We start from the raw sequence: 26,656 nt of genomic DNA on the forward strand, positions 1-26,656 counted from the left end.
ATCAGGGCCGGCTCGAATTTTTTTCGATGAATCTATGAGATATCGATACCGTGTTAAATATAATCAAATGGCGCCCTTACTCGTGATGAATAATATCCCCACGAATGGAGTAATTGGCACCCCTTTTGGGGCTGACGCCCCGAGTGACCGTCCATATAGGCTACCTCCTGAGCAACATATACATTCAACATCGAATGCATTCGTATCAAAAAGAGCTACGCTGCCCCGAATCAAAAAGAACTATGCATATTTAATTTTTTTATCTCTAATTAATTCAGAGCAGGAGGCGCATCAAACGCATATACAATATATATATATAGACGGAAAGATTTTAATATAAGCATATTTCAATTTTATTATTTTTTTAAATTGTGGCAGCCCTAGCAGCGTTGTAAAATTGATTCAATGTTGCTGGAGAAGGGAATGGAAAATATCTCTAATTTAGAACTTTTCTAAATCATTCCACATTGCTTTAAAACAGTGATCACTACAAAATTTGAATATGGGTTACAACGCATAATTTTTCTTTTAAATTTTATCGAGTATGTGAGTTTTCTTCTATGGAAATAATTTTCTACTATATCTTGTGTATATTTGGAGTAACAGTTTTTACTTCTAGAGCTGACACATTATCGCTAATAGTTTTATGAAATATAACAGTTTGGCTATGAATAAAATATAATTTGGCTTCATATACATATTTTTTTTAGCTTAGAAAGAAATAGCACAAATTGCCATCATACATCCTTTCATGTCACAAAAATAGGTAATTTAATAAGTACTGAAACTGATTATCTATAGAAAGCTTAAAAAGTTGTCTGTAAAGCTAAACAATGAGCATATAAATCTTTTCAGTAGAGAAATACTTCTACATATTTGAGATAAAATATGAATTAGAGTGATATTTAAAGTGTTTTAAAAAGCAAAAAATTAACGCAGAGGCTAGAATAGAAGGCATTAGATAAAAACATTCATCTAAATATAAGAAAGTTTAAAATAAGATAATCATACTAGAATCTAGTATTCTTGGAACTTTCTAGTAACTAGAAAGTTCCAAGCTTGATAAAAAAATAATGATATTTACTAATCTAGCCATGAGAAAGTTCTGGAGCAAATATTTTGCAGTAGGTTTAAATTTTTCAAGCTCTATATTATCTAAAACGTTTAAGAGCAAATACAGAAATAGTCTCATTACACTTGAAATTTACATTCTAAATAAACGCGTACCATGAAACTTTGCTATTGCAAATATCCCGACTGAGTTAGCCATCCTTAATTTAAAAAAAAATCTTAAAAATTTACCTTGTAAATATCACCGTCTCGTTTTAATATGACGATTAATAAAAAAAATCGTATTTCCGGCAAAAAAATCTTATAAAGAAAAAGAGGACAAACATTATTTAATCAAAATTATAATAAATTTAATAATTAAAAATTATATACCTGAAAATTAAAATATTCTTATATTTTTTTATGCAAAAATCTACCTAATTTTTGCGGTCTTCGAATTTGAAGGAGTTTTAAAATTATTTTATAAGTTAGAAATGCAAATTTGTTTCGAATATGACATTAATTGCTGCATATTGCAAATAAACTATCATGGTATTGTAGTACATAGATATGATTAGTTTTTCCTATCATCATAAGTTTATATATAATTAATAATGCTTTATAATGGTTCCCTAGAACGTAGATATTATTTCAATGGTCGCGTAAACTGTATTTGTTTCGCAGTATCAGCAAAATAAATCCCATAGATCTACGCCCAAATCATGGTCACCCCCACGCGCCGAAATACTAGTGGGCTCAGCTGCGCAAGAGTCTGTGGCCTTTCAGTCGCAGTAGGATCGTTGATAGTGTGGTAGGGTCGCGTCAGATGCTGCCAACCATTGTTCTTTCGGCGCTGTCCAGCAGCCGTCAACCTTGCGCGGTGAATGACGATGCGTTATAAAAAATGGCGACCGCGCCCCGCTCGAGCATATCGACTGTGTTGCTGTTGATAGCCTCGATAGTTCGGATCAGTCATGCCGGAAACGGTGACCATGGCCGCAATGTGGAAGATGGTGATCTGTGCAGTTGGCCTGCGTGCAGCTGTGCACCGGAAAACCTGACTATAGTCTGCAACTTTGACGCCACCCAAGTGAGTTTTTCTCTACAACACTATCTCTAAATACTGTGTTTATTATAGACAAACTATTGTTAGTTCTTATGATTTATCCACTACATATAATAATACGCATAGGGAAATATAAAGCACAATATAATCGAAAAACATATATCAAGTAAAGGGATAGAGGCACTGAAACTGATATCGCACGATAACCAGGCCCTTCTAATGAGAGCTTATTTATTTTTCCTATATAAAGTAAGATATAACTGATGGAGTCAACATTTAATAAAACCTCTACTGCAATTCTTTGCAAATTACGTTATGAGTCACATTTGCCAGGATTATTTATACAATGGTAAAGAAAATTACTCCAGACTACCGAATCGTTATTTTTAAAAACCGGCTTCGACTTCTTAAATTATATGGACTACCCATTGAAGTAAGCAATAATAAACTATTGCCAATAATTCAACTATATTCGTTTACTACGACTGTTATGAAATTATGCATTTGTATTAAGCATTTACTACTAAACAATACTTTTACTTATTTACTGAATTTTGAATTAAGAATAATTTTTTTTTAAATTATGCGTCTAATATAAAATAATTAAAGGACTGTAATATTTGTATATACGCAAAATAATATATTATAGTCATTTTTAATAGAAAAACTAGCTCAAAAACCATTTAACGTTTGTTTTATTATTATTTTATAACAAAGGAATTTAAAAATATACTTCATTTTTCTGTTTGTGTTTTTTTAAGATTAAATTCAATTTTATTATTAATTTTATGTCAAATTAAGTTTTTGAATTAAATATTGAAAATAATCAATTAAAAACATTTTTTTGTATAATTTAAAAACATAAGATTGCGCTCTGCATTATAATCTCATTTCCGTGTTCGTATAAGCAGCTATTCTTGACGAGTTTATGAAATGCGCTTTATTATTAACGAGCTTGTTCTTATCTGTTTCTGTTTTCATGATTTTCCCAATTGATGTAATTGCAATCAAATTGTTTCGTTGCTTTCTTAAAAAGTTTTGGAGAGTTCTCGATGTATTAGTTTTTTTCAATAGCGTTTCGAAATTCTTCGTTATCAATAACTGACAAATTAAACCATTTCAGTGTTGTGCCATGTATATTTGTTCTCGACACTCTACGAATATCTTCCGACATACGTCTGCAACCTTTGATCTGAGTTTCACTCATAAACAAAGATAATTGAATCGCACTCGATAACTGGCGCATATCTGTAGCATGATACGCATATATAAAAGAGGTGTACCATCCCACATAGATTGCTCTAACTCCTTTTAGCTATTGCCGAAAACATCATTGTGTCTGACAAGCTCCTTTATAAGCTGGATGGCGAAGGGGAGCGAAGAATAAGGAACGCAATCGCCACTATTCGTAATTAAAGGACTTTTACAAACTAAATTGAAATATTATTTGTATTCAAAAAAGTAATTCTTTTCGTCCCCATCTCTTATGTTTAAGATTTCTAGTTATATTGACATACAACTTCGCTTAAAAAAATCTGTCCGGCAAAGGCCGCAAGAATTAGGTTGATTTCTGTATGTCGAACAAATGTTTCGTATTTTAATTTTTTTATTATTTTAATATCTAGAACGTTTTGACCTCATAACTTTTTTTCTAGGATTTTTTGAACATCATTAATATTTCAATTTCTATTTTTAAACATATTTTACTTCTTTACTTTGTTAGCTTTTTTAACAATTAAATGATTTTTTACTTTTTGAATAGCCATTATTTTGAAATAAGAAAGCGGATTAGTTTGACTAACAAACTTAGCCGAGAAGCTTACAAAAGCTTATCTAAGAACAACTTTACTTTGAAATATAATTTATAAAGTTTAGCCCGGTTTTTAATACCTAATAGCGCACTTTTTATGAATAAAAATTCGAGTTCCGCTGCTGGGGCTCGATCCCGCAACCTCAGAGTTAGTAGTCTGAGACGTTACGGACTACGCTATTCCATCACGCCCTACCAATAATTTGTTTTATGGAACAATTATTTATATATTGCTCATTTAAATTGTCAACTTTATTTATATCGTATACACAAATGGCAAAAAAACTATTTTAAAACGATTTATACCTCTCTATCTCTAAGATTTGGAATTCCCACCATTTTGAAATAAAATGGTGGGTCAGACTGGCTAACAAACGCAGCTAAGACATTTACAAGATATATTTTTTAAATAAATTTAATGATGATATTATTAAAACTACGGCATCTATCGTATATACATATATAAACTATATCCTCAAATTTCGTTTTATCCCGCGAAATCGCGTCATGAGTACCTCTACAATTGCATTTTAGTCATATGCTGCATTCTTAATGCAATGTCAAAGCTATAAATCATAAGATTTTATTTTCTACTTGATCGTACGATCTACGTTCTTATAATATACGTATAAATATTGTATTTGAACATAGCTCGTTTTCAGATAATCGTTAAGTTTTTGAATCTCATTTTGAGAAACAATGATTTTTCCATGGCTGATGAAATCAGTACCTGAAATAAGTCAATTTGGAAAACTTATTTTTTGCAATAGTATACAGTACTACGGTGAATTATTATGAAAACTAAGTCATATATATGAACGTATGTACATATGTAGATATAAAACATATGTTTGGACTTGATACATTGTACTAGTTAATAGTATTATAAATAGTGCATAATTTTTTGTGAAAATAATATATCATATTATATTAAAAATGTATATATTATAAAAATATAGTTTATAGCGTGCGTTATCCGATGAACAGTTCGTTCCATTACCTTCCTGTCAACTCTTGAGTCTGACTCACAGGACAGGAATAGGGGGTTAGAATCCGACGCGATAATGACGACTCACAATTGGCCCGACAGCACTGGCTGGTGTGTTTTCCGAGAAATTGTCCAATAATGTAAACAGTTTTGAAAAATAAACCGACTGTGACACATGAGTACGATGTGGACCACGATTTGGAAACAAACGGCATTCATATAGCTGCTTATCTGCGTTTTAAATGTGCTAACGAAGTCTTCTTTTGCAATTGTGATAAGTCTTAAGTGGATACTTGAGATCGTGGTGTGCCAAAATAATGTAAAAATTAAAACACGAATATATACGTATATTCTATTCACATTTTAATCGAAAATAAATTGCCTAATATATTATTACATACTTTTTGATCAGGGTCGTCTTTTCAGCTTTTTCAAATCACCAGAAGTAAGATTAGCTGAGATTGAATTAATTCAGAAAAATTAATGGAACATAATAAATACATAATTTTATCAAATTTATTGTATATATATATAAGCTAATGATTTTATTCTTATTGCCTCACAAATTAATACTATTCGTTTTATTAAAAAGTTATTCAACTTCCTATTAGAAATATTTAATATAATGGGTCGATATAATGCATGATATTGTTCGGTTTTAAGACTAAAAACTTGAGCTCGACAAGTGTAACACTTCAGTGCCTTGTAGAAGTGTTTGATTACATAAACATTTTTACGGTACTCAGTTAATCATATTCAAGTGTTCAAAGATAAATATCAACATTCCTTCAGATACAAGCCCGTGTGAAAGTTACAATCTGTATTTTTGTCCTTTGAGGGGAATCTTTGCAGGGTTTATCTTTACCAAAGCTAAATGCCAGATAACATTAACAACGAATCTAAACATTCGTATAGAGATGAATAATTAGTTGTCGTTGTTATGCATTTAAATGTCTTAAAATCGTTAAGAGTCCGGCATTCAAAGTACTTTGAGGAAAAGTCGGTCAGGCTTTTTAGGTACACGCCGCAGCTACGTGTGCAAAGTTCGCAATATTCATTTCATCAGATAGCAATTATAGCCTCACCGTTCACACATAGTGGCATTGTTCTTTTCGAGCGGCCACTGTCCCGATTACGGTTCGTCATCGCGAGAAGTATTGTGTGGACGGCGGCCAAAGGGTTAATTGATTACGTTGGTAACTGGCGACGTTGGTAAATAGCATACTACATCCGAGAAACCTGTTTTATCCGATCGGTTTAAAAGCGAATCACCTGTGTTTGCGTTTTTATCGATGCTTTGGATGTTGCAAAACTTCTTTCTGGATCGTAAACAGCGCATGTTTATGATATCGGAGCCAAATGGAGATTCTGACCTAACCCTAAAAATGGATATGTTTGAGCAAGGTGGGCCATGTAAGTCATGTTAAATCTCAACTATTGTTAGTATAGTTTTCTAGTAAAAATATGAACGTACTTTATATATTAAGTTTCGCGGAAGTTAGACGATAGTTAGACGTAGCTATCGCTGAATAAATCGTTGTGTCTTGTCTCGTGTACCTAGAGTGCTACGTCAAGCATACAATCTGTTGTTGCATATATAGATATCTGAGATATTTATTATTAATCTTCATTGTGAATAAGTCTTCGAACGGTCACATACAAAATAAGATCCTTGGCCAGATCACGGCTTAACTTCTTTCTTGACCTCGAAGATAAGACCACTAAATAGTGCTCCGGTTGACCGTTGATCTTTTTAGATCTTCCACTCCTCGGACGGTCCACAATTTGGTCGTTTTTTTAAAATCTTTTGATCACAATGGATTTAATCAGTTTTTTTGCACGGAATGTCGTTATTTGTGGTGAATAATGATTTTTTGTCGATTTATTACACTAATTTTACCCATTTAAATAAAATATAATTAAATAATTCACAGGTCAACAGCACTATAAACACTTCTGTGGCAGGGTTAAACGACGTATTTCAAATTCTATTTTTTTAATATGCACGGAGAGACTCAAAAACTATTTCAAAACAACTGTTTTGCGTCGTACTCAAGATGCAAATACTCAAAAACAATATGTGAAGACGAAAACTGAATTTTGTGACAATTAAACTATTGCTGACTCTTAATTGTTTTTCAATACATGAACGTTGTAGAAACGTCAAATAAAATTTTATGATTCCTTCAATGACTGAACAACCCCGAAAAAAAAGTAACTCAAAAAAAAAGTATTTTGTAGGTGACCGTTCAAAGACTTATTCACAGTACGTATATATATATATAGTCCATCCAAGATGTTAGCGCTCATCATCGTTGTGTTGGAAATAAGGGTGCGTGTACGCATGCATGCATACATACACAGTTTTCCGCGAATTTGTTTACACCGATAGGAGAACTTTACCAATACTAAATCAGGGCTGTTTTAAGGGTAGGGTGACCATACGTTGGAAATCGAATTAAAAATTATAATGTGTTATATTTTTATTATAAATTATTGTCATGTTGTGGTATTTTGTAATCAATAAAACAATTCCTGTAATATTCTATTGGTATTTTAAAAAAATATTATATTGAACAGATATTCAACCTGGAGAGTGATACCAATTGCGATTTAAATATGTATATAAATATACAAAATAAGTAAGAAAATGATATTTTACACTTTCCTCAATAAATTTAATTAAAAAAGTAAAAATTAATTGCACTTGTAATTTCACATGGTCACCCAATTATATTTACTCACCAATACTGTGACGATGAGCGTTCATATCTTGGACGGACTGTTCATATGCGAAGACGCTACGAATTAACGTATCGTATAGAATGAGAAATTATTACAAATTTGAGCAATTTGCGTATCATATAATATTCATACACACATCTATATATTCAAAAACATACACACATTTAAAGGTCGTAGAATAAAAAAATTGCCTCTTTTTAAACCATTACTTGATGCTTACAAAATAAAAATAAATAATAAAATAGATTTAAATTATTTAAGAAACAGCTTTGAAAAAACGTCAAGTCCACCTTGACATTGGAGTTGCTGGTAAAACAACCGATGTCGAGTTCACCTCGACATGGGAGTTAAAGGGTTAATTTTATATTTTGAATTGTTTTTTTATAATACAATATATTGCTTTTCTGACCATCGTGAAGCATTGAGGTATTTTAATAAATAAATAAATCATTTATAATGTTAATTAATTACGCAATGTTAATCTTAGATAAAGTAATGCAACAATCAGTTGAAATATAAATACTTTTGAATGAAAATCTAAAAAGTTAGATGTAGCTCTTAAATAAAAATAGAATATTATCGACCCACAAGCGTTTCTGTTTTAATCGAAATCACTTATATTCTCAGCACTGAAATGTCTTATTTCCTATCAATTCACACTTAACGTTTTAACGATTTCCCGACTCAAGGGCTCAGCTGTCAATGACACTGTCAATGCTTTCCAATGAGTATATCTTCAAAACATTTTAGAGCTTGAAACGTGATGATCGATTTAGTGGAAAATCTCAAACATTCAACGGATATTACGCACTTATTTTGTATATGTAATACTAACTAATCCACTCTAATATGCACTCACCACAAGTAACCTCATTTTAGTCAATTATCATGATACTTCATCATAACTTTAAGCCGCCTCTTCATTTGTAAGTGGGAATGTCAATATACTGAAGAATTTTAAATAGGTCTAATTAAAATTCTGATTCATGTTTTATGTTCCTGCATATATAGCGCGGAGTGTTTTCTCTAAGCATTCAGGGTTCTCTATGTTTTCATTTCTCGAGAAAGAAGAATTCTCATTTTCAGAAATAAATAAAATTAGTAATGTATGTTGTGTACTTAGGCCAATATCAATATATTATTGATGAACAGAGAATTGAATGATCGTTAAAGAGAACAAAAGGAGTGTTGGATACTACCAATAAGCAAACCTATCCGAATTTTAAACTATATGTCGGAAAGTCTGGTTTTTGAACGCATTGTAGTATTGGCATTGATGTTAATATTGTAAATATGTTTATATTTTTTTTTTCTGTACAGGGTCTGTACAAAAAAAAGTCTGTTCTGTATTAAAAAATCGATAATAAAATATTATGTATTATATATCGCACGGCACTAGTTGGGAAGTTCTGATCAACATGATCGATTATTCGAAGATTTCACAAGCCAATGTGCATCTCAAGTGGTTGGCAACGCTGCACTAAATCTGGCACAAAAAATGCCCTTGAAACTCGTTTCTCACAGTAGGGGTTGAAACTTTAGGGTCACGAACTGAACACAACATTATTAAAAAACGAAGTTTGCCGCACTCGGATTGTGGCAGGTCAAAATCCGAAGGTGAAAAAACGAAACAGATGTCTTCGGAGTCATTCACACGTTATAGAAATTATAGCATTTGGACGAATTAGCGAAGCGTCCATTGGAACGTGTACATTTTTTCGGCACACGGTGTATTATTATTAGCCATCGTCCGAGCTCTAGACACTATAATCTATTTGTGGCTTAGCAATTCCGAATCAGACTCGCGAGCTCTGAATTAGTCACTTTTGGGTAGATAGATTGCTAACCAGCCAAATCGCACAACTAAAGGTGAAGATACATATACCAAAAACAAACGTTTAATTAGTAATCATTTTAAATTTTATTATGTGTTGTTTTGCGGTTCAAGCTCATGATTTTTGATATAATTATCTCATGTATTATACAAGGAAAAGTCACTGCGATAAATTGAAAGTCATGTGATAACATATGGTATGTAAATAGTCAGAGTGCATAACAATGTCGCGAAAGCGGCGTTTGATAGCACTTAAAAAATATGTGCTCTGGAAATCTGGTGTGTAAAATATATTTTAAATATTATTTTTTATCTACCACTGCAGAGACGGCTAGTGACTTTAAAATCAGGTGGAGCCAAAGCTATGAAATATCATAAAAAAAGTCTATTAATATATGTTATATTATATATACAAATGCACCGTTTCTGCAAAAAATTGCAGAAACAGGTACAAAAAAGAGTGCAAGGACAAAAAATACCGATGCAATCAACTATTAAAAAATAACAAGCATTAGAAATAGAAAAAAAAATCGTCAGAACTAGCTTAAAATTGGGTTAAAGTCCAATCTTTATATTTTTGCATAAATCAGACGTTTTTGATTATTGTTCTTCCTTAAAAGTGGCTTTTAATCCCATTTTAGTAAGGTGCCTTCGTACAGTTGATGGATCAAATGTAGTACCTTGTACTGAGCGAAGATCTTTGGTGAGTTCTGACGAAGATTTTTGACCATAAATTTGAGTCCCTATTAAACATGGTTGATTGTTTAATTGAAGTTTTTAATCTATTGAAATCAATGATCCTTATTTAAAGAAGCTCGTCTTCTAATTCCTCGTGTTACGTATGCATTTCCAAAGTACTACTTTTTCGTGTTATCGTTCTTTTACCATTAAAGTTTGTTCTCTTTTCTCTCCAAAAGATTCATTGCATATTTCGTTTCCATTACTCTGAATGTATTTTGAGTAGGTATTCTATTTATAAGCAAGAATATAGGAGTAATCAAAACGCTGGTCCTTCGACACGAATTTGTTCCTGTTCAATTTTATGTCGAAAGCTTACACAGTTGTATCCTCTCCGAAATTAGTACAAATATCGTACGAAGGAGGGAGCTTCGTCCGGGAATGTCCGTTGGTCGAATTCTTTTTGCTTCTTGGTCAAAATGATTCGGGCAGTAAAATTCCGACTTATAATTGAGCCGGAGGATAAGTCCCGAATGGTTCACAAATACACATACAGATATGCACGCGTATATAAATACATATTATACAGAAATATATATTGTCTCGTTTGTGAACAGGAAACAAGTCTAATCATTCTTTTTTACATAATGCAACGTCCATCTGCGTCCCAGTAGCACTTACAAGGGACGATGTGAACCGGCTCTAAACCAAGAATCAGGGCTGTCGGATCGAAAAAGGCCAATACGTATGTTAATAATCGATAAAACAACATATTTCACTACCGGTTTACTAATAGAAACAGCTATCAGTATTGCATATAATAATTAGTCAATAGATAAAAGTAAATTACATCAAAAATATTTGAATAAAGCAGATTTTAAAAATAGGTTTTATGTCTATATGTTTAGTCATATGAACACAAAATTGGTTGTTCAAAACGCTACGAATCCGATAAACTAACTACCATTAAAAAACGTAGCCAATATCTTGTTCAGAAATCACGGTCAGTAGGCAGACTATAATAAAAGCCTTTCCGTTTCCAGATATAATGTAGACTTTCTGGCAGCAAATATAATTAAGTAAAATTTGAAACACTTAATGCAATATTATTTGTAAAATAAATAATATTCTTATTGTTTTTTTGATAGCATAGAATTATGTCTAACAATAAACATATTTCTTTTGTAATTTAAGATGCTGTTTAAGATTGTGTATAAGTTTTGCTTATTTTGTTAGACATAACTTTTTTTTTAAATTGTGGTGTGCTAATTATAAAAAAATATATATTCTATTCCTTGAAACTGAGATTCTAATACGTTATAACTTTCGCCATATAACATAAATTGTAACGATAATTTTAATTTAATAAAATTGCTTCTAAATATAAAAAGCTCCATTTACTGTGATTTCTATATCGAGTATAAATAGTTCGCGAACTGGAATTTGGTTGTTATTCTTTGGAAGATTTATTGTTTTTAGCCAATACTGATGACTCATGTTAATCAAAAATTGATGAGAGCTATTTTCCAAGAAGACTTAACTTAAAAAAATTGTCTCATAGCTTTCTCATTTGACACCATTCAGATATCTTATTACGAGGTGGATCCTTTTGGTAGTGTATATATTTAGTAATCAGGGCCGGTTTTGACTTACGCCTTTAGCTCAAATTGAAGGACTTCCTTTGGTCAACAATGCAACTGTCACGCACTCTTGCCACGTATTATTATTGTAGAGTAAAATTAAACTCGTTTGGCGAAGTCGATTCAGAAAGAATAAAACTTACCACTGAACCGTCTGTGCTTATTTTATTTATGTGCATCGCGAAATTGGTGGTTTTAATCTAATGTGGGAGGATTGTTTATTGGATGCTAGAAAAACACATTAGGATAGACTGGATTTTTTCGATTGATTAATAAACATCTATGACGTAATACATGGTATCGATAACATATCTGCAAATATATATTAATCCAAAAATAATATTAGCGATGATCAAAGATTGTATATCAAAGCAAATTTCCCCATAAGAAATATTTATATAAACGTGATTAATATAAAAATTATGATTTTTTTTATTTTGTCTTTTCGTGAAACTTTAACAATGACACTTTCGAGGATTTGGCGAAAATGTGACATTGCATATTGAATGGATTCATGGCTTGCAGTGCTATACCCTTACTCGGGTGGTACTTTTCCACGAAATTTTGCACTGTTTCAACCAGGGCTGTGGAGTCGGAGTCGGAGTCGGAGTTGGAGTCGTGGAGTCGTGGTGTTTTGGCCGGAGTTGGAGTCGGAGTCGGAGTCGTGAAAAATGAGCGACTCCGAGCATTTTTTAAATTATGAAATTTATGAATTTTTAATTGCGTAATAATGAATGTGTATAGCGTATGAATATTAAACGTGTAGAGAAACACCAAAAATACCTGATAAAATTAAACTTTTTTGAGTCGGAGTCGAAGTCGGAGTCGGAGTCGGAGTGGAGTCGTGTTGTTGGTAAATATCGGAATCGGAGTCGGAGTCGGAGTCGTGTTTTTTTTTAACGACTCCACAGCCCTGGTTTCAACATTTTATTATATCTATAATCTCATTTGAAATGAGAGGTTTCTCAGCCTCTTTCTCCTCCTCTTCCTGAGACGAGATTTCCTTTGCAGCCTCGTGCTGTTGCTCGCGATGCAGATCTATTAGTTCTTCGGTGGTCAACTGTTGGACTTGTTCCTTCACCTTCAACTCTTTTATAATGTCCTCAGTTTTCTCCATGCATCGCTGTTATAGTGATTTGATGTAAAGTTTGAATTGCTCTGCTTTTTCATGGACTGGATAATGGAGTGGTGTTGGAAAGAACAAACATGATCATAATGAACTTCATATTGACTTCCTTCAGTAAGTAGTCATTTCAGTTTTTCTGGGATGGGGGGGGGGGGGCAAAAGTAGACAAGTCAATGGTCGTTTTTTATTTTAATATTTTCATTTCATTAAGATTCATAATATTTCATAAAATCTCACTGTCGGTGCACTGTTATCGTTAAAACAAGCCCAGTGTTCACATTAGGAATAATTATAACCACTGGTAATATGGGTTACAATGTAGTCAAAAATAAATATTAAATTTAATTTGTAGTCCTTAAAATTTTTTTGTCAGACGATGTGGCCCAGAAGATCTAAAAGGTTAGACACTTGGTATTATATTAATACTGAAAATTGTGAAATCTACAGGAATATATGATACAGATCTCCGAATTAATGCGAATTTATATTGGCGATAAAAAGACAGCATTAAATCATAAGATGATATCAAAAAATAGCTAGGAGTGAGACAACGTTGTATTTTATCTCATATATTTATTAGAAAAATATTTTTTGCCAAAGCACTGCTGAAGATAGACTAACAGGGACGTAATTTCAGTTTTTTACAGGAAGTTGGGCAAAAGTTGGCCAGTCAGTGGTCGTTCTTTTTTTATATTTCGATTTCATTAGATTTATATTATTTTATTAAATGACATTTTTCTGACCATATTCAAGAGGGGACAAATGCCCCCACCTGCCTCCCTCAAATGACGTCCCTGTGAAGGATGAGCAAGAGCATTATCCACAACCAAGAAGACTTTAGTGACGTATTATTTTACAAAAGTACGTCTTCACTGCAAGAATAATTATCGACTGTTGAGAATAATCATCTAAGTTAGGAATAAAGTGACGCAATGCGCACTGCTCGTATTGCAAGTCATCGCTCGTTTATTAATTCAAATATTTTTATCATTATTGAAACGTCAATGTCAGCTGGTGGAATCATTGCTCCACAATGGACCAATGATTCCACCAGCCCATTTTATTATTTTTGCATTTTTCGTAGCAGTTATCATTTTTGAAGAAATATGGACTCCATATTTCTTCAAAAATGAATTTGCCAGAAAGCTCTATAGATTCATGATTACTGACTTTTTCGTTCCCCAAATGAACGGCAACATTCATTTGACGTGGAAGCCAACATTCGCCGCGTTATTGCCGATATACGGCCCCAACTGGTCGAAAATTGGACTTCTAAATTGCACTTTATTCGAGCCAGCCGCGGTACCCATATGCCTGAAATCATATCTAAACACTAATGGCTTAAAATTATCTTTCCAATAAAGTCACTACCATGGCCATTACCACTAAGTTTTACGTGTTTTATTTCATTTTAAAGTTATATACCTCTAAAAAATAGCTTTTATATATAAGTTGTTTTTTCCATGTTTTTTTTTTACTATACCCATTCCGATAATTAAATGTAAATTTATTACAGTAGGATAGTCCTAAAAAACAGTTGTCCATTTATGTAATAATTCTGATTAAACTATAGAAGTCACCGCCTATACATTGCACGCAGACTATTTTCAAATGTATTGTTTACTCAGAATCCTGATATGGAATTGTGATCAAAATCTTCGAGTACTAAGGTTTCCAAATATATGAATATAGATAGATACTGTTGCGTTATTACTATAATTATAGCCTCGAACATAAACGATTTTATGATGCTTTCCGAAATCATCAAGTGCCTTTCTATATTTAAACGAAGCTGTAACGAGTGACTTCCTTGCGTCAATAGGCTCTATCACCAAAATTCATTGTCGTGGGGATGGCTGTGAAAATAGTCGACAATTAAATTAGCCGGCGGTCTTATCGATCGGAATGAGCGGTGATTGCAGGGCCGGCGCCAATTAAAGAGGTCAAAGCCGCGGGCGCATGTCGCAAACCATAACCATCGGTGTCATTACTAAAAGTACGACAGCTGACACAATGGACGTTCTTATGATTTTCTTGAAACCTCGACAAACGTATTCAATCATTCATTCAGGAAAGACTATATTTCAGGAACACACTTTCGATTGAGGATGTCATACAAAAATAAATAAAATAACTTTGACAAATAAATCAACTAAAAAAGCTCGGTGTTTGTTTGTGTGATTCGGTCTAATGCTTCCTCTACACTCTCTGGAAGTTACCGAACCAAATGTCTACCGAATATGGTCGAGGTCGCCGAGACATTAGAGCGGGCAGACCCGAGCTCGACCGAAGTAGCCCCGAATTAACACATTATATTTTCCGTCCTTGCCCAACCATGGCCTACTTCCAGAGAGTGTGGAGGAAGCGTTAGGTACTATGGGGACTGATTCTAATACTTCGCGTCGCTAGGTTCCAGATAATATACAGAACGCAAATTGCCAATAAATTGTTGAAGTGACATGCGCTTCGCATAATGAACATATTCGACGCCTTAAATAAAAAAATCACCTAGCGTGACAAAATACTTGACGCTTTAGAATTTTATATTTATTTTTTACTAGTGTCATCCATATTACCAATTGGTCGATTACTCTGTATATAAAAAAATATATATTATTCTTAACGTGAACACTGAGCTTGTTTTTTCCATATTAGTGCATCAATATCTGGTTTAATAATAGTTGTAGTGATGCAAAGAGTATTTTAAAAATGCTCGTCTAAAATTTTTGTTTTAATTTTAATTTTTGTATGTACGAGGTGTGATCAAAAAATACGGTGAATAATTTTATTACAAACAAAGTAATAAGCTTAGATCAAATTTGAATTAATCTCCTTCAAAATACTTTCCTTGGCTAGCAATGCACTTATCCCAACGTTGATTCACTGATTGAAAGCATTTCTGGAAGGCTTTTTATGCTTTGTCGTGGCCTTTTATATGTCGGGAATGATGGCAAAACGTTTTCCTTTTTTGCACGGCTTTATTTTGTAATATTCAGAGCTTACAGTGGTTTTCTTTGGAACGAACTATCGAGAAAAAAAACAATTAGCATGAAGTTGATGTTCGACTTTGACTGATGTGCCTTCTTATGGTGAGGAGAGCCACTCGTTTTTCATTGGAAACCCTGCATTTTCTTCTCAGGGTCATAGCCATACACCCAACTTTCATCTCCAGTTATAATTTTGACCATGAAGTTCGGATCTGCATCAAAACGATCCTTCTGACTGACACATGATTTTCCATCTGCTCGTCAGTCAAAAGTCTCGCACTCACTCGTCTCATTTGAAAATTATCGCTTAAAATGCTTTGCCCGTACAAGATGTTCAGTTCTTCGGTAATATCTCGAATAGTCAATCGCCTATTTGAACGAATCATTTTTGCATGTCTTCGTATGTTTTTAGTCATCAACCGACTCATTTCCGCTTTTAAATCACTCATACTTCAGAGCTACCGCATCATCGCCATACACTGATTTTACCATTTCATAAGCTTCTTTGGCACTTTTTTGCAACTTAAAACAAAATTTAATGTTAACGCGTTGTGCGAAATCCATGAAAGACACGGTAAACACGACTTCACCCTTCCGGCTCTGGAAGCCGGCTGACAAGTCATAACTTGTTCAAACTTGACACTGACTATCTCAACGGATCAGGCTATCGGACTTATTACTTGTTTTAAACATACTCTCCAAAACGGGGCATATACTTAGAGTGTAAATAGAGTTCTTTATTGATTATTTGAATTATTCGCCCGGTTTTCAACTATATGAATATTCGAATAATTGATAAAATATTCGTTTATACTATCTCGAATGAAATTTGAAAAAATCTTAGAATAAAACAATTTGTATACTTGAGAAAGACAGGTAGTCGTTTTTTCTTTCAATATACCCGAGTGACTAGTGCCGCTCCAAAATCTATGGTCCTTTATGCGCCCTTATTTTGTTTTGAAAAAGTTGTATTTTTTATCTATATTTATTATGTATTTGTTAATAGTATACGTAGAAAGCAATACAAGCGCATTTTTTTGTATTTGCTGAAAGTAACTCCTTTATCAGCTGTGAATTGACTTTTGACATTCTCGGAAATACATACGTCCCTGATCAAAAAGTATGTAAACTAAGCATTTTCTTATTGACACCTTCACAGATTAGTAATTCGCATAGCATTATGCGAATTATTATTAATATTAATAATTATTTTTTTAATAAATAATATTTAACAGGCAATTAATTTATTTCTTAAATAAATTGTTATCGGTAAAAAACGGGAAAAATGGCGAATATATTCGAATACTGAGAAAATTTTTGATACTTTGTTATTAATTTAATTTTTAATAATATTAATACGCGTAAACGAGTGTTTTGGGCCGCTTGGTATACACCCCAGATCTACAGACTTATAAGAAAAATAATAATGCAATGCAATTTCACGAAAGTCTTGAGACTTCCTGCTCGGACCGGTTTACCATTAATGGCTTTGCACTCGTTATAAATAATGATCTTGTAGTTTTGGCAATGTCCTTTGATCGCCGACTGAGGCGAATTTCTAAGAACGAATTACATCGTGATTCGCAATAAAAGTGTCCAGGGATGTAGAGTTCTTCGGTACATCCAAAAACTATATATGTAAGTTTACACCCGGGGGTGTCACTCGATACGCTTTGATTGGTGCGGGTTCTTGGCACTCCCGCATGTTGCCACTTCACGGGCCAATTGTCTATTACAGCGTTTCCCAAATTTAGAAAGTGAGAAAATTATAATTCGATTAGAATCGTATCCGTTGTAAACTCAACTAACACATAATCATTTATGTTGGATTTAAACCCCCGACATTTCAATGAATTACTCCACTACTTATATACGATGCTGGTTTAACAGATAAAAAACAAACCGTCGGTTATGCACAATTAACTGCTCAGTACTATCTACTATTTGTTGCATAAATTATTCCAAACGTATTATGTATGTCTGTAATAGTGTCGACAACTCTACTACTTGAAAACGTAATCAATAACTAGTTTGCAAAAATGTTTGCTAATGAAATGGTGTTACTAACTGTGATATAATGGGTCTCGTAAATATATGGAAAGATGCTTTAAATTTTATGTTTTAATCTATACAAAAAACTATACCAATTTTAATATCTGATTATTTTTTAGACACGTCAAATTTTATTTTTGATCAATACTCATCGTTTCCGCTTAGTAGATAAAAGTTTTGCTTGAACGCAATATATACGAGTAGAAATGATAATTGTTTTAGGTAATTTGAGTCTAATGTGTTAATATGTCGTTAGACATTGGGGACGATCTCCTACCTACACTCTTTAACATTTTATTGGCGTTTCGCGTTTTTTATGATATGATACTCACTATCGTCTTCATTGTCTTGAATCCCAGCGAATCGAATTCAGAGGAAATCTCTGAGTGCGGATCGTATCCGTATCTGTTTATATTTGGCGTGTAACACGTACATAGCATATTACTACAATATAGTGTTTTCATCATGAAAATGTTTCCTATCCATGTCCTTAAGGGAGCGCTGATTGAATGGAATCAAGAGTGTCGCGATGGGGGCGTGAAAGGTGAACGAACCACGGTGGCGAAATGGAACAAAAGGAAGCGGAGAATGTCTGCTAGGACTACACTACTTACACACGGATGTGAACAGATATCTGCGTCAGCTCATAAGAAACCACTACGCTTACTTACTGCCAGATAAAAATAGACGGGCGAGCATGTTCATTTTGCGCATCGCGAATTTTTTATACAATATTCAATTGGCATAATTACTAATTGAACAATAATATATGGAATTTTAAAGACTAGTAGTAATCTCTGCTGAGTATAAAAAATGTTAAACTCCCACCTCGTAAAGTCATTTCTGGCGTTGTAGATGCAACGTGAACACCGTCTATATAGGTTATTTAGCTGCGCACAGTACAAATAGAGCCTAAATTTTATTTTCCAGAATAGTTCTAGCTCTAATATTTATATTATAAATAAATATATATAATATATAAGTAAACATTTATAATATTATATAAATTTGCCAACTCCTTTCAAAGCCCTCATTGTCACGAGCCCTACGCCTGTGCACCTGTTGCAGTTATGTTAATGATTTATTTTATTGCTAAATATATAAAATATGTAAACACAATTGTATAATAACAATATATGTATGTCTTTTTTTCTTTCATTCAATTTATATCATTATTTATTTATTTTCAGAGTGTTCGTCTGACCAATGAGTCTTTCAAACTAGATCCTAAAATCAATCAAGATGCTCGTTTGAGAGGCATCATACAAGAGATTCATTTGAGAGGTGCCAAAGAAATCTATGTTCAGAATTTATCTCTGGTGAACATTGATGTCTTCTTCATCAAAAACGTGCATAATGTAGAGTTCCAGTCCAAGTCCTGCCTCAACTTGAAGCCGAACAACTTAAAACTCATCGTGCAAAACTGCGATAGATTGAATCTGAGAACTGATTCTCTTCAAGTTCCAGAGACAGGTAATAGACACGACAAAACTGCTTTGCTCTGCCAAATGTCTGTATTATGATGCGAGCGTTTATGGTTCACTCATCTAATTAATTTGCTAGCGTATGTTACAATATGTCAATAACACAATCGTTATGTTTTATATTTGTTCTTTCAAGGTGTCGTAACGGTCAACATTTCCAAATGTGAATTTGTCAACATCGAAAGTAGAACATTCTCCAGAGTTTTATCTGTACATTTGGTTCAGATAAATCATTTGAAATTAGAAAAGTCTGCGTTCCACGTTGATATGAAAGAAAATAAGATAAATACAAAGGTTTGTTACTTTATAAAATATGATATACTTCGTTGAAACGTTAACTTAAATTGTTATTTATAATTTCAGATATATCTCAGCAAAGTTTTTGTTCCGTATTTTCCTGATCGTACGTTTGTCGTTAGCCTATCAGAAATCATGATAGAGGATAGCGAAATACAGAAGATTAAAACGCACGCCTTCAATGCAAACGAGTATTATCATATTAAAATAAATAACACCATAATTGGTTCAATAGAAAAAGAGGGATTCACTTATAATAGTTTGATTACAAACTTCACATTTTACAATTGCACTATTAAACACATGCAAACAAGAGCAATAGAAGCTTCCAGTTCTTGTTTTAAAATACAACATTCCAAGTAAGTTTATACTTTCACACAACTAATACATACTTTTTAGATATCCTATAACAACAGTAAAGGGTATAAAGACTATTGCTACAGTAACTGATAATCCCAATTAGTCAATCACAAGCGTATTTTAAGTATTTTGCCTAATTTGTTAATTAATTTCTATATAAAATCTAACCTATAAACCATTTATATAATATGTCGCCATATAAATTCTTGTCACTTTGATATTTGTTTAGTGTCATGGTAAATTGGAAATTAGAGCGACATCACGCCCAAATCATTTATGTGTTCAGTGTATTCACAACTGAATTATTCAATAGCATTATAGGTCTGCTAACTTTGAAGATTAGATTATGGTGCAATTGGCTTAGCTTTGGGGAATTTAAGAACTGAACTAAATAGCTAATATCTTCTTATTCGTAAATTATCTTATCAATCGAATAAAATGAACGTGCTTCTAATGTCTCGTCTCTCGAATCGGGACATTAATTTCATCGAATTTTACATTGATTGACACAAGTGTTGCTTGTTTTTGAACCCATTGGTTATAGCTATATGTCTCCTGAAAGTTTATTACTGTATCTATATTATATAATTGAAATTTAAATAATTATTGAAATGCTTATCTACTTTGTTCTGTAAAAGTCACAATACTACATAAAGTATTCATTAGTTTTTTGTGAAAACGACAAATAGAGTTATAGTATAGATGAGATTTGTATGGAAAACAATTGAAAATGAAACAAAAGGAAAGGTATTTATTTTTTAAATTCGTATAAATATTAAATCGATGTTTTTTGTTTCAGTCTTATAGACATCGAAAAAGGTGCAATCAAATCCAATTCGGCAATCGTCACTATCACCGATAACACTATCAACACGTTCGGCATGGAGTTGAACAACTGGAATACTTTTAACATTGAAAGAAACCGCTTCTATATTTTCGACAATAATTCGATCATAGCTCCTTACCACTTTAACAACATACCGAACGAGTTCACCTTTATCAACAACTCCATCGATAAGATAGAAAAGGACAGTTTGAGGTTCATTCGCGATCTTCCTGGATCGCCTATGTTGAATATCAACTACGAAAACATATTCTTTAACAAGTTATGCAATTGCAACATCCATCATTGGCTAGAAAATATGTTGGGCGGTAACGTAACCTCAATGCATAACTACGTTTCAACAAGTTACTGTAACGTCAATGACGAGGTGCTCAGATGTTTGAACCTGACCGAGGTGATGACAATGAAGAAGTTCAATAAAACGCTGTGCGAGGTCTCCGACATCGTTTGTAACACAATACAGATGAAGATTGACAACAAGAAGATGTACGAAGAGCAAGATGAAGATTTCTTATACAGCATATTAAATAACGAGACTAAAATATTAATTTATATACTAATATCTGTAGTTATTTGTGTTATTATCATTTGTGCAATGATCGCCATTTGTAAATTTGTTAAGCGTAGAGGATATTGTGCGAATGTTAAAAATGCAGTGATGCCGTCTAATTCGTCGTGTTTCACTTTCTTCGATCGATTGTTTAATTTCAATTACGGCTTGGATACGACTGAATCAGTGTCTAGAATATCGTTGAACAATTATCCTGATAATTTAATTTTGCATGAGAGAAACGAGGATAATATGACGCTGATAAATAGTACTTCCATGGAAGATTTGGTCGAGACTGTGGATAAAGCAACGCAGACTCTTCCCGAAGAGCTTACAAAGGAACTGTTGGAGAGTCTGCGGGAGAAGCTAGACGATCCTGATAATTATAACGAAGCTCGAGAAATGATCGAGCATTTGTATGATCTCATTAAGGTAGAGGAATATTGCAATTTGAACAACAACAACGATCGTACTAGTCATGCGGCGAAAGATAAAGAAGCTGAAAATCTCTATGACGTGATTCAAGTTCCGGCTTCTCCGAGAGGGTTTCAGGGTAAGAATAAGAAGATCATGGTGAGCGTCGGCACAAACACGACAACTACTCCGTACAACCGTCAAATGGCATTGTGTCAAGAATATTTCCAGCCACAAGATCACACCATGCATCTCTACTCAGAGTTATCGGAAAGCAAATATTCCGATACTCTTTCTCAGATGGATTTAGTCAAAGAGGTGATGTCTCCGAATCCTCTTATTTGCTTGCATGCCATTGAAATGAGCATGAGCGGCTCGAAAGCCAATGCCAACGGAGAAACGTCCAACCCGAAAGACAATCTGGCACCAGGCCCGTCCGGTGTTTTAAGAAGTGCTACGCAAAAATCCAACAAGTCTAACTATTCAGCGTCGTCGGACAGTTCAGCCAGCAAAATGGCCAATAGGCCTTTACCAGAAAAACCGAGAGCGCCACCATAGTGTTTTAAACTAAATACAATCAGAATTTTTACAGGTATCTCTTGCTATAGTTTTAAAGTTCCCCTTGGCAATAATGTGGTTACTTTGTAAGATGTGTTACTTTTTGTATAAATCTTTTATTTCTCGCATAGAAACTATAGATTGGTCAAATAATAAATAGTATCATATTTGGAATTTATTTTATGAAGAATAAAATGTTATTTTTTAACAAAATATAAATGTGCCATAGGCGGCTTCCATAAATTATGTCACAGGTTTAGGGGAGGGAAGGGGTCAGTGGAGTTGTGACAAATTGTAATAGAGGGGTTGGAGGGTGTTTTAAAAAATGTGACATCACGAATTTTAATTTGTTCATAAGGAAACCTGATGTATATTTATTAATTGCAATTTTTGATAAAACAGAAACAATGTATAATTCATTACATTACAATTATTTATTTACAATGTATGCTTATGAATATCGAGAACATGTTTTATTATTATTATACAGAACTTGTGGAAGAAATTATTTAGCAACATCTCTTCTACACAAATACATATCTTATACTATCTATAAGATTGCTGCCTTTGCAAATCAAAATAATTTTGGTTCTGTGACGTGACGTACAGGGGGAGGGGAGGGGTATCTGGCATAGTGTGACACCTTGTGGGGGGGAGGTTAAAATGATATAAATTTATGGAAGCCGTCATAACATAAATTAATTTAATCATTAGATTGTCATAAATTACATATTAAACTCCGATTGTTTTAGCATTTCAATTTAAACATATTACATCATATACATAGGTGCCAATGTATATGTAACGGTGAATAAGTATTTTTCAATGTGAAATTATATTTTTACTAGTACAAATATAATTTCACTAACTGGCCAGTAAAAATGTATCATACAATTGATTTATAATTTCCCTGGTAAATATCAGATAAACTGTATTGTTTTAGTTTGGAACATTTTGGCCTTAACAGGTTATTTTTCGCTTAACTGTCGTGAAACTCAATTTGTCAGTTACGAAACATCCATTTGATGTTAAAAGAATATAATAATGATATTATGTAAGATTACCAGATGTCCTCATTTGAGGAATATTATCCTCTTCAAAATTTTAGTCCTATTTTTTTTTACAAAAATGACCTTTTTTTTGCTCTCACAGCATGAACAACAATTTCCGAGATGACCCTTTTTTGGTGTCCTTCTTTGAATAGTTAATTCGTTTAATTTAAGTTTGGGGTTGAAGAGCAAATTGACGTTTCGCAACTGTTAAATTGAGTTTCAATAGAATATACAAAGAATACATCTTGTATTCAAGGTTTAATTGTATTTTAGTCATGTGTTATATGTAAAGTAAATGTTGTCAGCATCTAGAATAATTTTTGGCAATATGTTGGCAATTTTAGAAAAAGTAAGGGATCGGTTATTCTGTAAAATATTGAATGGTTTTACGCATTATCGACTGAAAAGCAGATAAATTTTACACAAATTCATAATTCGAGCTATTTAGGAATAATTTTGTAAAAAAAAGAAATGTATTTAATTAGATGCACCTTCATATAAATTTAGAGGCGAAGCCAAAAAATTGGTTTGCCATTGTTTGCGTTAGTCTAACTATAATATGTGTAAAAATTAAATATGAAGTTGTAAAGGCCATAGTATGTTTTAACAATATAATGATAATAAATTGTATGTATCAAAATTTCAACTAGCACATTCTCATCTTGTTGGTTTCTAATATTAATATATGTATTATTTAATATGTTATGTATATTAGCACTTAATTTGTAATTTTATCATATATTTTGCCATAATATATTAATTATTCATAATATCCAAAGATGAACTAATTCACATAAGCCATTTATTGTGCCTAAATTAAACGATGTACATCGAAATTTTTGTCGTTCATTATCATTCCATATCTATGTATATTTAATGTGAGAGACGCCTGTATTGTAAATATTGCGGATTTACTGAAATTGTATAAGCATCACTGTGATATATAACATTGAATATGAAATTAAGTACGAAACGCTGTAATAAAATTATTTTTATATAGATATAAGGCTACATATAAAATATATTGATTTTGACTTGATATAAAATTGTTTCTTTCTTTCATTGCTGACATTAAAAACAACATATGCGTAACACAAATAGGATTTTCATAACTTTATAACATCTCAATATTGGTCAAATGTATAGCACTGAATTTGTTCATGTCTGAAAATACCAATCAATTAAAATATCTCACAAATCTAGCTATTTTGCTGACTCCGAAAATAATACATTAGCTGATGAGTATGTAGTTAAAAATGTACAATATTATTTATAGATCTATATAATAGTAGAACGTCTAACATGTGCTTTACATTTCTTAATCGAGTCTAATCACTAACCTCGATTGAACTCTGACTTTGTAAATTAAAGACAATTATATTACGGAGCTTTGACGTGTGAACTTTTACCTATGGATTTAGTATACGAGATGCTGGAGCAAAAATAGGGTAAGTCGTTAATTGGCCGCCAGAGTGTGGTAAGTTGCTAATATTTCTAGTGTATATTTTCTATGCTAATATTTTTTCTGCATTCAAAGTTAATGAAATTTGCTTTTACCTCTCGAATTAAAAGTTTTTTTACGATATGATAATGTAATAACTAAATTTCTTTTTAGGAAATATTTAAGATACAAATATGCTTACTAATACTTCTTTATAATTTATATATGAAAGAGAAAGGTAAAAAATACATACTATATAAAAAAATATGATTGAATTGACAAAAAAATATACTAATATTATTTGGTCATTTTTTATGGCTCACCTTGAATCTTGTAAGAAAAAATAATCGAATTCAATATATTGACATTTATAGAATCTAAGGTGATTAATAAAAATTAGATCTTCAATTCAATATAAAAAGTTAAATAATAACTCTTATTGATCTTACGGCATAATACAAAGTATACATAAAAAATAAACAATTTTGTAATATATATTGTTAAAAACAATATGTTTCAATAAATTATTATTAAAACAAATCATTTATTGATGATTTAACATGAAATAGGTAAGAAAACTAAAATTAACGTACATTGTTGATAGAAAATAAAAAAGATCTTTACTGTCTTTTTATTGTGTTGCCATTTTCTTTATCGATAATTATGCTATCATGTCAAATAAGTAATAGTGTGATTCTTCATCTGCGAATTTCAAGTGTTAATTGAAGTTTTTTTGAACATTGCCAATAGTGGGAATAAAAATAGCAGGTATGAAATATATAGTGGTGATGAATATCTTTACTTTTATGTTATATTGTGTTTGTGAAGAACACTTATAATATATTTAATTGATAGCATTGTGGTTAATGTAATTGAATACATTTAGATTTGGACTTTGTTATTTATGATACTGACTTTAACTATAAATATAAAAAAAGTATCAGGAACATTACTTTCGATAAGATTATTATTAATTTTTCGCGTAGTACTATAATTTTATATAAACATATTTTACAAGCGAAGGGAATATATCCATTTTAAATCTAGATTTCAATTAGTGTATTAACTAACGCTAAATAGCGTTTGTCGGCATGCCAAACATACAAAAAGTAAACAATAGTTTTTTGTTTAAGGCATAGATTCTAAGACTTAATTGACAAAATTTTTCATCACCTTCTTTCGGGAAACAATTTCTATCTTAATTAATAATAAATTGTAGGCGTAGCAATGCTCAAGTATTTTTTCAATCGCACCAAAATATTTATTTAGCTTGTTTAATTTTAGAATTTTAAATAGCAACATTGAAAATAAACAAAAAAAATATAAAATTATTTAATAAAATAAAATTTTTCCCAATATTATTGACTAATATAAAAAAAAAATTTTTGCTATTAAATAATTATTTTTTGCTACTTATGAAATTAAGAATGCTATTTATAATTAGTATTTGCTATTAAATTAAATATTTGCTACTTATAATTAAGAAAGTATCCCAATGATTCCGGCATAACCCTTAAGTACATGCAAACAACGAATACAGCGGCCACTTTCAAAAGATCCAAAACACGTTATACTTTATGCAAAAGATATTTATTTTATTATAAATATAATATGCTAAAAATATTTTCGCACAACATTATTTTTTGAAAAATAAACTTTTTACCCACTTCTCCGTCGCCC

General features: G+C 32.1%; 2 protein-coding genes and 2 long non-coding RNA genes across 4 annotated transcripts in view; 1 reads left to right on the top strand and 3 right to left on the bottom strand.

Moving 5' to 3' along the window:
* hiw (MYC binding protein highwire) overlaps nucleotides 1–26,656 on the bottom strand; it is a 93,500-nt gene that overhangs the window by 22,945 nt on the left and 43,899 nt on the right. The gene's annotated exons all lie outside the window — the stretch shown is intronic.
* LOC148234318 (uncharacterized) lies at nucleotides 1,835–24,581 on the top strand. The gene is made up of 5 exons (XM_088187774.1): nucleotides 1,835–2,140; nucleotides 19,167–19,449; nucleotides 19,597–19,754; nucleotides 19,824–20,116; nucleotides 20,917–24,581. Exons 1-5 carry the CDS (start codon nucleotides 1,955–1,957, stop codon nucleotides 22,481–22,483), a joined length of 2,487 nt encoding a protein of 828 aa, XP_088043900.1. The 5' UTR covers nucleotides 1,835–1,954; the 3' UTR covers nucleotides 22,484–24,581.
* Nucleotides 6,419–7,901, bottom strand: LOC148234319 (uncharacterized). Its single transcript, XR_015809984.1, has 2 exons — nucleotides 7,077–7,901; nucleotides 6,419–7,034 (listed from the first exon to the last, which is right to left on the bottom strand). It is a non-coding gene; the product is annotated as an uncharacterized LOC148234319 (long non-coding RNA).
* LOC148234320 (uncharacterized) lies at nucleotides 8,842–13,255 on the bottom strand. The gene is made up of 2 exons (XR_015809985.1): nucleotides 12,721–13,255; nucleotides 8,842–12,380 (listed from the first exon to the last, which is right to left on the bottom strand). It is a non-coding gene; the product is annotated as an uncharacterized LOC148234320 (long non-coding RNA).

The sequence above is a fragment of the Plectrocnemia conspersa genome, unplaced genomic scaffold, assembly GCF_051122295.1.
Source record: "Plectrocnemia conspersa isolate PC_06_02 unplaced genomic scaffold, ASM5112229v1 ptg000006l, whole genome shotgun sequence".
Taxonomy (NCBI): domain Eukaryota; kingdom Metazoa; phylum Arthropoda; class Insecta; order Trichoptera; family Polycentropodidae; genus Plectrocnemia; species Plectrocnemia conspersa.